The sequence below is a fragment of the Lynx canadensis genome, chromosome B3 (genome assembly GCF_007474595.2).
Source record: "Lynx canadensis isolate LIC74 chromosome B3, mLynCan4.pri.v2, whole genome shotgun sequence".
NCBI lineage: Eukaryota > Metazoa > Chordata > Mammalia > Carnivora > Felidae > Lynx > Lynx canadensis.
In genome coordinates, this window is record NC_044308.2 from 28,954,616 (window position 1) to 28,971,973 (window position 17,358).

General features: G+C 41.2%; 1 protein-coding gene across 3 annotated transcripts in view; it reads right to left on the reverse strand.

Moving 5' to 3' along the window:
• Window positions 1–4,908: 4,908 nt before the first annotated feature.
• Window positions 4,909–17,358, reverse strand: part of ETFA (electron transfer flavoprotein subunit alpha) — a 78,158-nt gene continuing 65,708 nt past the window's right edge. For 2 of the 3 annotated variants that reach the window (XM_030317619.1, XM_030317620.1), the window contains exons 11-12: window positions 13,024–13,104; window positions 4,909–5,213 (exon numbers count right to left, since the gene is read on the reverse strand). In XM_030317619.1, the coding sequence (XP_030173479.1) occupies window positions 5,175–5,213; window positions 13,024–13,104 (120 nt within the window). In that variant the 3' untranslated portion in view covers window positions 4,909–5,174. The remainder of the gene's footprint in view (window positions 5,214–13,023; window positions 13,105–17,358) is intronic. The other variant, XM_030317621.1, reaches the window with a different exon arrangement.

Sequence of the window (17,358 nt, forward strand, 5' to 3'; positions counted from 1 at the left end):
TGAGGCAGTAACAAAACCAGGATAAGAACACAAGTGTCCCTATGACCAGCCCATTCAGTGTTCAGTCCTCCTGAACTGTTCCGTCCCCAATGTTCCCCACGCAACCCCACACTGGGAAAGAGAACAGCCCTCTGAGCTGGAGGTGAGCGCACAAATAGTAGCAAACCTGACAACCAGTTGTGGGAGGCAAAGACAGAAACCCAGACAAGTGAAGCCTCACCAGGACCTGACCACGCACCAATCCAGGTACCGTAGAAAGTAATTGCCAGCTAGCTTCCTTCCCAACAAATTCCTAATTCCATCTCTGTTCCATGCTTCTAATGACAAGCTCACTGTTTTGGGGCAATGTCAGCAGAAGAGTCCTGGAGAAGCTGGGAGACATTGGGAGGCAGCCTGGTGTGGTGGAAAGGGACTCTAGACCTGGAGTCCTGTTCAGATTCCACATTTCACTGACTGCGCCTCTCTAGTTACCGCTCAGCCCATTTGTTCATCCACGAAGCAGGGATAACAATATCCATTTGGGGGATTGTTATATTAGGGAAGGATAATAAAATGCACCTAGTAGATTCTTTTTTTTTTTTTTTTTTTAATTTTTTTTTTTCAACGTTTATTTATTTTGGGACAGAGAGAGACAGAGCATGAACGGGGGAGGGGCAGAGAGAGAGGGAGACACAGAATCGGAAACAGGCTCCAGGCTCTGAGCCATCAGCCCAGAGCCCGACGCGGGGCTCGAACTCACAGACCGCGAGATCGTGACCTGGCTGAAGTCGGACGCTTAACCGACTGCGCCACCCAGGCGCCCCGCACCTAGTAGATTCTTAATAAATAATATTTGCCACAAATTCTGGTGTGTTCTAGTTTCACCATTTGCTTTGTGACCTGGGGAAATCACCTTCTGAGAGCCTGATTTCTTCACCCTTTCCACCTCTGATGGGGTAACTTACATGAAAGTGTTTTATAAACCAACAGTTATCAGCAACTCTTCTTCACTTGTGCTCTCCACAAAACATTTTTTAAAACCTAGGGCACTATGAAATTGTGGCAGTATATCACCCTATATGGGCTTTTTACAAGGTTATCAAACTTCCTTTAGCTCAGCAATAGCTAACCAAATCCATCTGTTGTAATCAAGTGTTTTTTGGGTTTCCCAGCCTTTTAAGCCCACTTTTATGTAGACCAAGACAAAAATCCCTCGTGAGAGCGTGAAATGCAACCAAGCTGATCATCCCTTTCGGAAAGATAGCAGAGAGCACTTATGGCTGGCGTTTTAAGCCCTCCAGCCCTGTATAGACACGCCCAGGCTCCACCGGCAGCATGGCTCCCACACTATCCCAGGAGGAAGAGCCCCCACTCTCTGCCAGCCTCGTCCACAGAACTGGACCCATTTCCACAGTCTCCAGGGACCCATTCTGTAACCAAAGAGCTTTCAGTCAAACCCATCTGGGGCAAAAGGCCAGAGGATTCCTGCAACAGCCTTCCAATCTCTTCCATCTTCTGCTCCATCTATCCTGAATATACCACCAGGTTAGATTATTTCCCTAGGTTAGATTATGGGACCCTCCTGAAAAAAATGTCAATTTTTTGCTAGGAGGGTGCTTAAGACTTGCTCAGGTGGCAAGGTCTCAGGAAGTCAGGTAGCACTTTGTGGAACATTCTTGATATACAGACATTTATTTAAAAAAAAATTTAAACGTTTATTCATTTTTGAGAGAGAGCACGAGCAGGGCAGGGGTGGGCAGAGAGGGAGGCACAGAATCTGAAGCAGGCTCCAGGCTCTGAGCTCTCAGCACAGAGCCTGATGGAGGGCTCAAATTCACGAACCACAAGATCATGACCTGAGCCAAAGTCAGAAACAACTGCTTAACTGATGGAGCCACCCAGGCGCCCCGATATACAGACATATTGCTTATATTCCTAAGAGAAGGCATAGCAGCCACCAAAGTTTTAGGGGGGAAAAAAAGTATGTAAGACAGGATTGGGAAAATTCTAGTGATTTTCCCTGCAAATCAGGAAAAGACCTCTATACCTTTCCTGGTACCATTCCTGGTCCAGCTCCTGAAATAGCAGTATTCCTTGAGGGCAAAGTTTGAGAACCACTGACTTATGAGGGAAAAGTCCAAAATCCTCAGTATATCAGTCAATGGCCTCCACAATCTGGCCTTAATTACCTATCAGCCTCAACCCCCTTCCTGACTCCCCCCTCCAATCCCAGTCTCCATCTCTGACCACTTCAAGCATCTATGTGAGCTCAGATCTGTTTCTACTTCTACCCCACATACTGATATCAAAGCCTCTACCCCAGGAAGAATGACGGGGCTGGCCCACTAAGGAAGCCCTCTCTGTATATGTTCATACTGTATGCTTTTCTAATCACTCATGGTAGCTGCAAAATCTTGGGGGGAAAGGCTGTGCCTCCAGAAGCCTGTATTCTTAGAACCCAGCAGGATGCTACTTCAGGGCAGTGGCTGGGCCAGACTCTTCTAGGTGTTTACTCCGTAGTCCCACACAGCAAAGCAGGTGGGCCAGGGAACCCAGCAGGGAATGTCCCCCCACAGTACTGCTGAGAGAACTACACTAGGGAAAATGCTGGATTTCGTGCTTTCTCAACTACTGAAAAGCTGAGATCAGGCTCTCATTGGGTCTCAGTCCATAGAGTGAGGTAGTCATTTGCTTGATTTAGATGGCCTCAAGGACCTATTCAGCTCTTTGCTCACAGGGCTGGCTTTCAACATGTGTATTTCTGCTCTCTCAGGGATTGTTTGGCCAAAGTAATCGGACCACCCAACTCCCAGGGGCTGTATGAGGTTAACCAAAGACTTCAAAAAACTAGGGAGAAAAGCAGAAAACACACACACCCACACCCACACTAAAGAAAGCTACCCCTAACATCTTTCCCCACACTGCTTCCAGCTGTTCTTCTGAGTCCTCAAGCCTGATATAGGGGCAGAGTCATTAGGAGCTGACAGCTTGGTGTCCAATAAAACACAGTATGAAAAGAACACACCAAATTGCACCTTCTGGCATATATTATAGTTTTAACAATTTGCCACCACCCTGCACAGCTGCCTTTTTAAGGTAAACTCTAAGTAGGCACTTAGAGGGGCTTCTGAGTTGAATAAAATCCTGTTGGAGAGACAAACCCAGAACACCATCTCTCCTCCCCAGCTAGGATCCTGAATGTGTGCCCAGCCCACCTGGCACTGGGTACTTAGCGCCCTTTACCTGAGGTTACTGTGCAGCAAGTCTCCCTGTTCCTTGGGTCGAGGTGAGGCAGAAACCCACACTGGTGAAACCATGGCTCTGAAGCCAGACTTCCTGGTTTCAAATCCTGGCTCTCATGTACAGGCTATCTGAATTTGGGCAAGTTACAGAACCTCGCTGTGCCTCAGCTTCCTCATCTGTAAAAATAGGGATAATAATAGCATTTATCCTACAGGGTGCTGTGAGGACTGAAGGTTTAATAAGTGTGAAGTGTTCCAGTGGCACCTAGCATATAGTAAGCGCGTGGTACTTGATGCTATTATGGAGATGGGGTGTGGTGGTCATGACAGGAGGAAACCAAAGGAGAGAGAGACCAATCAGTTCCATTCTGAGGCTGGGAACCACACAGACGTGCCACCTGGGACTGGTCCTCCCTGAGCCAGCACACCCCAGACTAGGGGTCCCTCTCCACTTGTCACCTGTGCATCTCTCCTATCCCCAAGGTACAGTGTCCAACAGGGTAAAGGGAGAGGGCCCTAAGCAAGGTTAACTCCCCTGGGAAGAGCCTCAAACCTGTGGTCTTGGACAAGTCTTCGTTTTCTTCACCACTTCTCTGTGCTTCAGTGTCCCATCTGAACAAGGGAGCTGAACCAGATGATCGCTCTCAGCCCTGACATTCTACAATGCTGTGCTTCATTTTATTGCCATCTTTTCATCCTATTAGGTTCAAGAAGGCTGAAATGCCAGAGGCATTTAACTTCTAAAAGTGTTTCATAGCAAGGGATTATGACACAAATCAGTTCAACTAGTTGGTTAGTTCAACTAGCCAAGCCCCAGGCTGGCCACATAAAGGGACTGTTTGACAACATCCGCCCCTCCCTCATGTACCACTGGTCACTTCCTATGCCCTCCCTGAGGTTTCCTCGTCCTGTTAACTACTACAACTTCTGCAGATCTGCTTCAGACACAGCTGTCTTCATTCTACTTGCCTGCTGGCTCCTGGCTTTTACAGGACTCCAGATAACTGCCTGTACCTTCCCACAGAATGGACCAAGCCTCACTAGCCTCTGTTCTTGGTCTCGCACTCATACTAGCTTCTAGCCCCTGTGGCACTCTTGATCTCAGCTGTGCCCTAGGGGGCAGAGTGAGAGTGCCAGAGGCAACCGCAAGTGTGGCCATCTCCCATGCCTGGCTGCTTCCTAAGAGAACCCAAAGGAAGCATCAGGAGGGCCAGAGAAAAGCCAAAGCAATCTCTGAGCAGGAATTTAAACATAACATCAAACTATCTGTTAACAAAAGAGGCCATATTGTGGCAAAGCAGCCCCTCCTTCTCCATTCCCCTCTTCTTTATAGACACAAATTCCTCTATAAGCTGACAAAACTTTAAAATGAAATGGAAAATTAAATTTAACTTAAGCCAACTAAATATATTCAGTAGATTCAGGTTTATCAGATCTGCTTTTGTCATATTAGTTATGGTTTTCTGAAGACTGGAATATATTTAAGATAATATTCATGCTTTTTTAGCTGAATTTGCCAATCTAGTTCCCTTCTCTCAATAATCATATTAAGATGATTAGTCTGGTGGGAGCATTCGTTTTTATAATCTTGCATAAAACCCAGAGTCCTCCATGAACAAGACAGGCAAAGAAAAAATCAATTTTTACTCATTTTCTTCAGTTTTTTTTCTTTATGAAGCTAGGCATATTTCTAGTAGTAGTTTTAAAGCTGTGGAAATGTTTTATTATTACATATTTTATTACAGAATTAGAAAATTTCAAAAAGTAATTGTTTGGAACCACAAATAATTAAAAAGAAATATAATAACAGGCTCATAAAAAAGCATTCTGGCATCTGTGAGAATTTTTTCTTAAATTACGATATTTAGCTCTTCATACTTTTGATTATACTAGCCATGAATTTCTACTTCAACTGAATACTTTGACATATATTCCTTCTTGAAATATGGTAACTCATTTTTTTTTCAGCAGCTCAGTCATTTCAGGAACTACCTGCAAATTAAAAAAAATAAAAGTAATTAAGCAATTTGAGCCTTTAGTGTGCTACAGTCATAGCTCCTTAAGAAGTACACGGAGGCCAAAAGAAGCCACGCGCATCACCGCTGAGGCACAAGGTGCCCCTCCCCCACCCAACTCCCCCCCTTGGGTGGCCTCCCTCCCATCTGTGGGAAGACTATACACGTTTGCAGGGAGAAACCACCCAGACACACGGCTGGCAGGACCACTGGCCCACGCACTGCCTAGGAACCTTTCTGACACAACCACAAACCTTACAAAGGCACCACAGAAACAGGAGTCCAATTTTTCTTTTGTGAGGAGAGTAATGTGTATTTTTTACCTTCATGTTTTCTGGGCATTCTTCCTTCCCTTATTGTACTCTGGCCTTTCCTTCAAAGTCCATACCAAAGTCTCTTCCTTAGTCATGACTCTTGCTGGCCCCCCTAGCACTTGTTTTCTCATTGTTCGTTTGCTCACTCATCTTTCCTTCCACAAACACTACAGTTGTTTCTTCAGCACAAGTTACTATCTTTCTGCACTTAAAAACAGACTGCACGCTGAACATTCAATTTCACCACTCTTTATGAAAATAAAGGTTGTGCTAATGCCATGTCTGGTCAACAGACAAAATAAGAAACCACAGTGAAGGAAAACTGACGGAGTTGGCTCCCATTTTAAAATGGATTAATTACTAACCCTTAGTCTTGGCAGTTCAGGGGCTGCAACTGGAACTTTCAGTGTGAAGCTGCTTTCAGCCTGGACAAGAGGAGGCTGTGAGTGGGGACTGCAGGGGAGGGTCACACGGAGCCCACCTGAAAACTAGCCGAGCCACTTGTGTAAAACATCAATTACCCAGTCTTCCATGGGGCTGTCGACTGTCCTAGCTCAGAGAGATCCCAGTTGAACTCGCCACTGATGAATATAGCCTCTCAATTATTTAAGAGAGCTACATTTCCATTAGGTGGAAATAATGTGTTCGTACAAAATTTATTAAGGAAATTGTCGACATGTTGTTTCTTCCGAATGTCACTTTGTCTCCAGCCTGTTAAAAGGCCCATGTTTACCATGGAGCCAGCAGGCATTAGCTCAGGGGCAGCATTAGGTGCTGGCACCACTTGTCCCAGCTTTCCTCGGTGGAGAGACCATGAGCTTATGCCAGTCACACAGATGACATGCTAAACAAGCCTCACATGGGACCGACGTGTTTCATGAAAAATAGGCTAGAGCCCAACAACTTCTTTTAAATGAAACATTTAACCTGAGTTAGAACACACAATTTTTAAAAACCTTACAGAACGTCTCCCTGCCACACTACCCAAAATAGGGTTAAGAGGACTTTGTCCATCATCTATATCCTTTTTTATTAGATCAACCTCAGACTTTCCAGGCATACCACACAATGCCTTACTTAGGGAAAAGAAAATGCCAACTCCGGTTCACTGACTATCTTATAGCCTGAGCAAACTCAAAGATCCGGATTCTTATTTTTATTTTAGATATTGTAGAGGCAGCTCTCTATTCAGTAAGACTAAATGAAAATAAATTTACATTTAAAATAAGATATTCTGGGGTGCCTGGGTGGCTCAGTCGGTTAAGCATCCGACTTCATCTCAGGTCATGACCTCACAGTTCATGAGTTTGAGCGCCACGTCGGGCTCTGTGCTGACAGCTCAGAGCCTGGAGACTGCTTTGGATTCTGTGTCTCCCTCTCTCTCTCCCCCATTCCCCCTTATGCTCTCTCTCTCTGTCTTAAAATATTTAAAAAAGAAAAGTAACAGCTGTTAACAAAGATGTGGAGAAACTAGAACATTTGCACACTGCTGAATATAAAGTGGTGCAGCCACTAGAGAAAGCAGCTTGGAGATTCTTTGAAAAGCTAAACACAGAATTACCACATTATCCAGCAATTCAAAGGTATATACCCAAAGGAAATCAAAGTGGGGACTTAGAACAGATATTTGTAGGCCTATAATCATTGTACTGGATTAGACAAAAGTTTCACATATATGACACCTACTAAAGGACAAGCAATAAAAGAAAAAATAAACTGGACTTCAACAAAATGTAAACCTGTATGCGTCAAAGGACACCGAGAAAGTGAAAAGACAGGAGCTCCCCTCTACTTGTTAGATGGGATGCTGCCTGATTCATGACTCATTTAATAAAGCCAGTAATAAAAATAAATAAGTAAATTGCAAAAGAAAAGAAAAGAGAAGAAAGAGGGAGAGAGAAAAAAGGAAAAGTCAACCCACAGAATGGAAGAAAATATTTGCAAATCATATACCTAATAAAGAACTTGTATCCAGAATATATAAAGAACTCTTATAACTCAACTACAAAAAGACAAATAACACAACTTTAAAATGGGCAAAGGATTTGCACAGACATATCTCCAAAGAAAATACATTATAAATGGTCAATAAAGACATGAAGAAATGCTTATCATCATTAGCTATCAAGGAAATACAAATCAAGACCACAACAAGTTACCATTTCATACCCATTAGGAAGTCTATAACAAAAAAGATGGGATAGTAAGAAGTGTTAGTGAGTGTATGGAGAAATTGGAGCCTTCATATACATTATTGGTGGAAATGTAAAATGGGGCAGCCACTTTGGAAAACAATCTGACAGTTCTTCAAAATGCTAAAAATAGAGTTTTCAAGGGACCCAGAAATTCCATTCCTAGATATATACCCAAACAAGATAAAAACATATATGTATGTATAAAAGCTTAAATGCTCACAGCAGCATTTATAATAGCCAAAGAGTAGAAACTCAAATGTCCATCAAATGATTAATGCATAAACAAAATGAGGCATATCCACACAATGGATATTATTTTGCACTAAAAGGAAACGAAAGTGCTGATATAGGAGACAACACAGATGAATCTTGAAAACATTATGCTAAGAAGCCAACCACAGAAAGCCCATATATTACATGATTCTATTTATATGAAATGTCCAGGATTGGCAAATCCATAGAAACACAAAACAGGTTAGTTGTTGCCAGGGGCTGGGGAGAGTGCAGAACAGGGAGTGACTGCAAATGGGTATGGGGTTTCTTCTCAGTGTGAAGAAAATGTTCTGGAATTAAATAGCTAATGGTTGCATAACTCTGAATATACTAAAACTCACTGAACTTTGCATTTTAAAAGGGTGAACTTTATGATTTGTGAATTAAATTTCAGGAAAGCTTTTAAAAACAACAACAACAACCACCAGTCAGGTGGTGTCCTGTGCTCTGTCGCTCTGACTCCGATTATAATATTTACCATTTATTGAACACCTATTATGTACCTATTATGAAAAGAAATACAAACAGGTAGGCTAATATTTAACCAAGACTGTACTAGGTACAGCATAATCTCATTTAACTTTCAATACAACCATGTAAGGTAGGTAGTATATTATTTATATTACTTTTGAGGAAGCTTACATTCAGAAAAATCAAGTAATTGGCCAAGATAATTTAACTAGTATGTGGCCAAGACGGAATCTGAATTAAAGCTCTTAACTACTGTACCATATTATTTTTCTTATATTAAGAAAAAAACAACTTGTCATCTCTAACTCATGATTACTGAAGGGTGAAATAAAACAATAAATATTAAAGAATAAATTTACATTTACATTTACTCCAGACATGAAGTTTGGTGGATACCGTATCACTTGGAGAATTATTAGTCACGCTATGTGTGATAGTTTGAAATTTAAAATTTTTACACAGAAATTTAGTCTAAAAAAGTCCTTTTTACATAACTATTTTTTGACTTATGATATATTTTTTTAAGATTTTATTTTTTTTTTTTAATTTTTTTTTTTTTTCAACGTTTATTTATTTTTGGGACAGAGAGAGACAGAGCATGAACGGGGGAGGGGCAGAGAGAGAGGGAGACACAGAATCGGAAACAGGCTCCAGGCTCTGAGCCATCAGCCCAGAGCCCGACGCGGGGCTCGAACTCGCGGACCGCGAGATCGTGACCTGGCTGAAGTCGGACGCTTAACCGACTGCGCCACCCAGGCGCCCCTAAGATTTTATTTTTTTAAGTAATCTCTACGCCTGACGTGGGGCTTGAACTTACAACCCTGAGATCAAGATCTGCATGCTCTCCCAATTGAGCTAGGCAGGCACCCCTGACTTACAGTATTTTCTTTAAAGTCTTAATCTGAAATAGATTATGCTCTCACTCACTCATATTTTGCATAATTGTACTTTTATGTATTGTTATACCTTTAAATATTTGATTTTTAAAAGACAGAGGGTGACCCTGAAGAGTATAGTCACTATACTACCTTGTCCACTCTTCGGTCGGAATTACTACAATATTCATCTATATTATACTCATTCTGATTTCAACTGACAAAACAATCTGATGGATACTGTCTAAGTTCCCAGAGTCTGCCAAAGGTGCAGTCTTTTTTACTGCAATTTATTAAAGAGCAGTAGTGGTGAACCACCTGGCAGTCCCTGATGAGATGGGAAGGCAGGGTGATGAGTGAAAGGATGGAATCAGGAGCTTTAGTTGTACCAAAAACTTGCAGAATAACTTCCCCAAGTCACATCTCTTTGGGACATAGACAATTTAAAAAAGAACATGACTCATTTGTGTTATACATGTAGTAGCTAATGGGAAGCTGCAACTCAAGCAGTAATTTTTTTTTAAAGATTTTATTTTTAAGTCATTTCTATACCCAACATGGGGCTTGAACTTACAATCCCGAGATCAAGAGTCACATGCTCTACCAACCAAGCCAGCTAGGTGCCCCCCCAAGCAATATTTTTGATATTTTATAATCTAATCAGACTGCTTTTTTTTTTTAAATTTTTTTTTTTTTCAACGTTTATTTATTTTTGGGACAGAGAGAGACAGAGCATGAACGGGGGAGGGGCAGAGAGAGAGGGAGACACAGAATCGGAAACAGGCTCCAGGCTCTGAGCCATCAGCCCAGAGCCCGACGCGGGGCTCGAACTCACGGACCGCGAGATCGTGACCTGGCTGAAGTCGGACGCTTAACCGACTGCGCCACCCAGGCGCCCCATAATCAGACTGCTTTTTAAAGGATTAACTTTCCTCCCTTTATATTAATTAAAGGTATATATAACTGTGCTTCAGAACTTCGGAGCAGGATGAGATAATCACTAACTTAACATAATTCTAGCTAAAAGCAAACAAACGTTAGGTCTTAGTCCAAACACATCAAATGTAGGCTTCTTTTTTTTTTTTTTTAATTTTTTTTTTCAAGGTTTTTTATTTATTTTTGGGACAGAGAGAGACAGAGCATGAACGGGGGAGGGGCAGAGAGAGAGGGAGACACAGAATCGGAAACAGGCTCCAGGCTCCGAGCCATCAGCCCAGAGCCCGACGCGGGGCTCGAACTCACGGACCGCGAGATCGTGACCTGGCTGAAGTCGGACGCTTAACCGACTGCGCCACCCAGGCGCCCCATCAAATGTAGGCTTCTTAAAACACCAAGAACAGCTTGAGAATCTCCAGTTGGAAATCGTCTAACTGAATGATTCTTGAGGTCCCTTTCCACTTCTACTATCTTAGGACTCTCAACAAGATACCTCTCTCAGCACACACACGCTCTCACTCGCTCACATACCTCTCTGTCTCTCTCTCATGTCAAACCTGGGAGCTCCCCTAAATGCAAGAAGCACAGTGTGTGTGATACCATTCCATCAGTAATTGCTACAAAGATGCTCCTGCCCCAAGGCAGGTGTCCACCGTATAAACATCACAAATTTCCAACTAATACTTCATCCATTTATCAAGTAAGCCCTGTCTGTAGGTTGCAATATACAATACGCTAACAGAAAAACATAAACAAAACAACTTGCAAATTTATTAAAATATTCTCTTGAAGAAAAATAAAAGGCAAACTACAGTAGATGTCTGTTTGCAAATGTGTCAACACAATACATGGATAGGGTTCAGAAGTGTTTAATTTCATATTTTTTATTTAAAAGGTCTTTACCCCTCTACCCCTTCTCACTGGAGCTAAATGCTTGGTACTTGAACAAAGTTATCCTTGTACAGAGATACAAAAAATTTCTGTTTTTCACACTAACTTTTCCTCCAACTGGCAGATCTTAGTGGTCAAATGACTGCCATTAATTACTGTTCTTACAGGGGCTCCTGGGTGGCTCAGTTGGTTAGGAATCGGACTCTTGATTTCAGCTCAAGTCATGATCTCACGGTTTGTGAGGTTGACCCCCACGTCGGGCTCTGCGCTTGGGACTCTCCCTCTCTCTCTGCCCTTCCCCTGCTCACCCACTCATGTGCGTGCTAGCTCTCTCTCTCTCTCTCAACATAATAAACTTAAAACTTATATATATTGTTCTTACACAGCTGGGCCAAGTAACAATTGCAGAAGAACTACCTAAATCCTAAATTTCAATTATAGGACCCCAGGATCACTGAAGTGGGGCTGTACTCTTCCAGGGCAAGATACAGGCCCTTTGAGGGATGGGGTGGGGGGTGCTCCTGAGGTGAAGGATGCCCTATGAACACATACTTCACAGTTTAGATGTGTTCTCAAAATACACTCATTAGTTTTTCTGGATCATATACACTGTTAGTGGAGCCGTGGTAATGGGCCAATCCTCTTGCCAAGAGGACCACCCTGGCTCTATTCTCAGGCTGCAGCCTCTCTATTAAGGCCCACGGTAGCTCACTGTAATTCTGTGCAAGGGGTTCCTCACTCTAGCAAACCGACTTCTCCCTGGGCTAGATGCTACTTTCAGAGCCTCAATGCCTGCATGAATGCTTTCTGCACTTCTAGGCAACCTAGAAGTTTGTAGGCAGGCCCTGAGGGACAAAAAGCAGTTAGGCCTTGCATGAGCTATCACCTTTAAATGTGGCCAAATGAGTATCAGGTGCACATCAATATCACTAAAGTAATTTCACTCATGGGTAGGGTAACTACAGGGGTGGTGGCAGGGTGGAAAGAACACTCAAAACAGTGAAGACTATGAAGAGTGGGAAATAAGTGTTCTCCCCTACAATTATCAGGTTAGGAAGGCCTTTAACTCTCAAGCAGAGCATACTTGTTGAGTCAGATAAAATGGACTTGAATGCCCCCTCTTTCCCTGAAAAGCTGTAGCATTGTTGGCAAATTTCTGAATGAGGGTATTTGATGTGAATTTCTTTAAGGTACCTGTCAAATATGATTCTAGGTTATAATTACCTGAATCACTTCACATTGTGTACTAACTATGCACACGAGATGCCAAAAGTCATGTGGATATTTTAAAGACAATATGGATTACCTCTTTTTTTCTTTTTTTAAAGTTTATTTATTTTGAAAGCGAGAGCAAGCGGGGTAGGGGCAGAGAGACTGGAGAGAAAGAATCCCAAGCAGGCTCTGTACCACCAGCGCAGGGCCCTATGTGGGGCTCGAACCCAGGAACCATAAGATCATGATCTGAGCTGAAATCAGGATTTGGAAGCTTAACCCACTGAGCCAACCAGGCGCCCCCGTAAGAACAGTAATTAACGGCAGTCATTTGACCACTAAGATATACCAGTGGGAGGAAAAGTTAGTATGAAAAACAGAAATGGCCCCAATGGACTCCCTCTTAAAGGGAAAGTTATAACACTTTATATAAATGTCATGTATTTATCAGGACAACTTCATTTTAAGTAGCTCAAAACTGGTAAATGTATTAATATATAAAGACACACAGTACACACACATATAAGATTTTCCTATAATAGCCTCTTTTCTACCAACTCTAAAAGGTTCTTCTTGGATGACAAGCTAGGTAACAGCCACCTCTCTGATGGCCAGCTTACCTTAAATAAATCAGCGACTATTCCGTAATCTGCCACTTGAAAAATTGGAGCTTCTGGGTCTTTGTTAATAGCCACAATTGTCTGTGAAATAAAGAGTTTGGCCTTTATCAAGAAAACATATAGATTGATGGCTGTATTTTAACATTCCCAACAACAAATTTATATGGTTAAAAATGTCTACCAAATAAGATTAATCTGATTCATTTGTGCCAATATTGTAAATTTATAAATTTCTGGGTTGGCACATAACAAAATTATCTCCCACTCCCCACTAGCCCATCACAGTATTTTAAAAGATTTTAAACCATTATTTTTCTAAGTTCTTCTCTGACTTATGGAAAGAAAATATTTTAGGAAGTAATAAATCAGAGGAGAGGATTCTGGGAAGATGGCAAAGTAGGAAGCATCAGCAATCTGTCTCCCCATCTAGACTGTTAACAACTGCACTGGCAGAATCTGTCTAATGTAACCATTTTGGAACTCTTGGAGCTTGCAACTTCCAGGGCATGGCTTGCAAAGTAAACTGCAGCTCTTTAGTGCAGTAACAGTCCCCACCCCCAGTGGCAAGCAGCTGTGCACATATTCCTGGAGCAGCTTGCACACAGCCTGCAGGAACAAGAGTGGGCAAAAAGAACTCTTGTCCCCCAACTACTGGGGGACCAGTGCTTTGGTTACTGACTGCTGTTTCTGATCAAAGAGATGCATACAAAGAGGAGGATGGCCATTGCTGTTGCACTTCCCCACTGTTGCAAGTCCCTCCCCTACTCTGGCTAAAGTTACCTCCAGGGGATTTAAAGCCTTAAAGCACTTCTTCTGCTTCCCTTCATTGTTCTCTTTTTCTCAAAAGCAACTGCTGATACAGGGAAAATTACAAATTGGCCACACATTCAGGCTGAGAAAGGACACAAAAAGACCTTAAGTTTATACCTCAGGTTAATCTTTGGCAAAGAGCCTACAACAATAAAAAAAGAACGATAAATAAAAACAAACAGCGGGGCGCCTGGGTGGCTCAGTCTGTTAAGCGTCTGACTTCAGCTCAGGTCATGATCTCATGGTCCGGTCCGTGAGTTCAAGTCCCGCTGAGTTCAAGCCCCGCATCGGGCTCTGTGCTGACAGCTCAGAGCCTGGAGCCTGTTTTGGATTCTGTGTCTCCCTCTCTCTCTGACCCTCCCCCATTCATGCTCTGTCTCTCTCTGTCTCAAAAATAAATAAATGTTAAAAAAAATTAAAAAAAAAAAAAAAAACCAAACAGCAAACCCTGGGAAAGGAGGAGAATCTGATTAACAGGAATACCATATTATCAGATTTAAATATCCAGTTTTCAACAACAACAACAAAATCACAAGGCATACTAAGAAACAGGAAAAAAAAATCAAGGAAAATTCCATTCAAAGGCAAAAAAAATAAAATAAAATCAATAGAAATTGCCTATGAAAAAGATCCGGGGTGCCTGGCTAGCTTAGTCATCCGGGTGTCCGACTTCAGCTTAGGTCATGATCTCATGGTTGGTGAGTTCGAGCCTGGTGTCAGGCTCTGTACTGACAGCTTAGAGCCTGGAGCCTGCTTCAGATTCTGTGTCTCCCTCTCTCTCTCTGCTCCTCCCCCGCTCATGCTCTGTCTCTCTCTAAAAAAATAAACACTAAAAAAATTTTTTTTAAAGAAAAAGATCCAAAGGCAGCCCTACCATAGAAAGACTTTAAAACAACCATTTTAAAGATGCTCAAAGAATCATAAAGATGTGGAGGAAGTCAAGCTAGCAATGTATGAACAAAATGGAAATATCAAAAAAGAGGCGAAATTTAAAGAGAAACCAAAAAGAAAATTCTGGAGATGTAAAATATAATAACTGAAATAAAAAATTCACTGGAGAGACTCAAACGCAGATCTGAACAAGCAGAAGACAGAATCATCAAACCTGAAAGTAGGACAATGGAGGGGCACCTGGGCGGCTCAGTCAATTAAGCATCCAACTTTGGCTCAGGTCATGATCTCGCAGTTTGTGGGTTTGAGCCCTGCATCGGGCTGTGCTGACAGCTCAGAGTCTGGAGACTGCTTTGGATTCTGTGTCTCCCTCTCTCTCTGTCCCCTCCCCCACTTGCACTCTGTCTCTCTAAAAACAAATAAACATTTAAAAAAATTTTTTAAAAAGAAAGTAGGACAATGAAAATTATCAAGTCCTTAGAATAGAAAGAAAAAGATTAAAGAAAAGTGAAGGGTCCTGTGGGCCAACAACAAGCAAACAAAAATATGTATTGTGGGAGACCCAGAAGAAAGAAAAAGAGGCAGAAAGAATTGAAGAAACAGTGGCTGAAAACTTCCTAAATTTGATGAAGGACATTAATATAAACATCCAAGATGTTCAACAAACTCCAAGAAAGATGAATTCAAAGAGACCCACACAAGACACATTATAGTCAAACTTTCAAAAGCCAAAGATAAAAACAGAATCTTGAAAACAGGGACATGAGACTCATTACATACAAGGGATCCTCAATATTGGCAGATTTCTCATCAGAAATATTGGAGACCAGAAGGCAGTGAGCTGATTGATATATTCAAAATGCTAAAAGAAAAAAAATTGTTGATCCCAAATTTTATATCCATCAAAACTGTCCTTCCAATGACATTCTTTTTGCAGAAATTAAAAAAACCTATCCTAAAATTCATATGGAATCTCAAGGGACACTGAATAGCTAAAACAATCTAGAAAAAGAGCAAAGATGGAGGATCCATACTTCCTGATTTCAAAACTTACTACAAAGCTACAGTAATTAAAACAGTGTGGTACTGGCATAAAGACACACATACAGACGGACGGGATAGAATAGAGAGAGCTCTGAAATAGACACTCACATATATGGTCAAACGATTTTTGACAAGAGTGTCAAGACCACTGAATGCAGAAGGAGAGCCTTTACAACAAATGGTTTTGGGAAAACTCGATAAAGTTGGGACACTTAATACCAAAACAAAAAGTAACTCAAAATGGATCAAAGATTTAAGCATAAGACCTAACTAAAACTATAAAACTCTTAGAAGAAAACACAGAGGAAAGGCTGCATGACATTGTTTTTGACAATAATTTCTTGGATAGTCCATCAAACATATAAGCAATAATAGAAAAAAAGACAAACTGAACTTCATGGGAATTTTTAAATGTTGTGAATCAAAAGACACTATAAACAGAGTAAAAAATCAATCCAGAGAAAGGGAGAAATATTTGCAAATCATACATTGGAAAAGGGATTAATATACAGAATATTTTTTAATAAAACTTCTAAGCTGAACAAAAAAACCCCCAAATAAGCCTATTCAAAAAGACAACCTGAATAACCACTTCTCCAAAGAAGATACATAAATAGCCAAATAAGCACATGAAAAGGCGTTCCACATTACTGATCACTAGGGAAATGCAAATCAAAACTACAATGAGGTATCACCTCACACTCATTAGAATGGCTACTATTAAAAAATATATATAGCCACAAGTATTGGCAAGAATGTGGAAAATTGGAACTCTTGTACACCATTGGTGGGAATGTGAAATGTACAACCACTGTGGAAAACATTATGGCAGTTCCTTAGAAAATTAAAAGTAGAACTGCCATGTGATCCAGCAATACCACTTTTGGGTATATGCTGAAAAGAAATTAAAACAGGGCTCAAAGACATATTTGCACACCCATGTTCACAGTAGCATTATTTGCAATACCTAAATATGGAAGCAACCCAAGTGTCTATCAACGGATAAATACATAAGCCAAATGTGTTATACAGATACAACAGAATATTATTCCGCCCAGAAAAGGAGCAAATTCTGACATATGCTACACCATGGATGAACACTAACAACATACGCTAAGTGAAGTAAGCCAGTCACAATAAGACAAATATATGTGATGATTCCACTTATCTGAGGTACTCAGAATAGTCAAAATCATAGAGACAGAAAGTATAACAACTGTGGTTACCAGGAGGTGGGAGGTATGGGGGGAAATTAGGAACTTATTGTTTAATGGGTACAGAGTTTCATTTTACAAGATGAAAAGAATTCTGGAATTGGATGGTGGTGATGGTTGCACAACATTATGAATAATTTAATATCACTGACAATGTGTACACAATTTTTAATTCTACACTTAAAAAAGGTAAAGATAGTAAATTTTATGTGTATTTTACCACAGAATTTTGTTTTAAGTAGAGTACACTTAAAAAGTTGAATTTTACTATATATAAATTATACCTCAATAATCTGACTTAAACAAAAGGTAACTGAAAAGTTCTGCAGTTTATCAAAAAACTTTAGATACACTGAATAAAACCTTTGAATGAAAA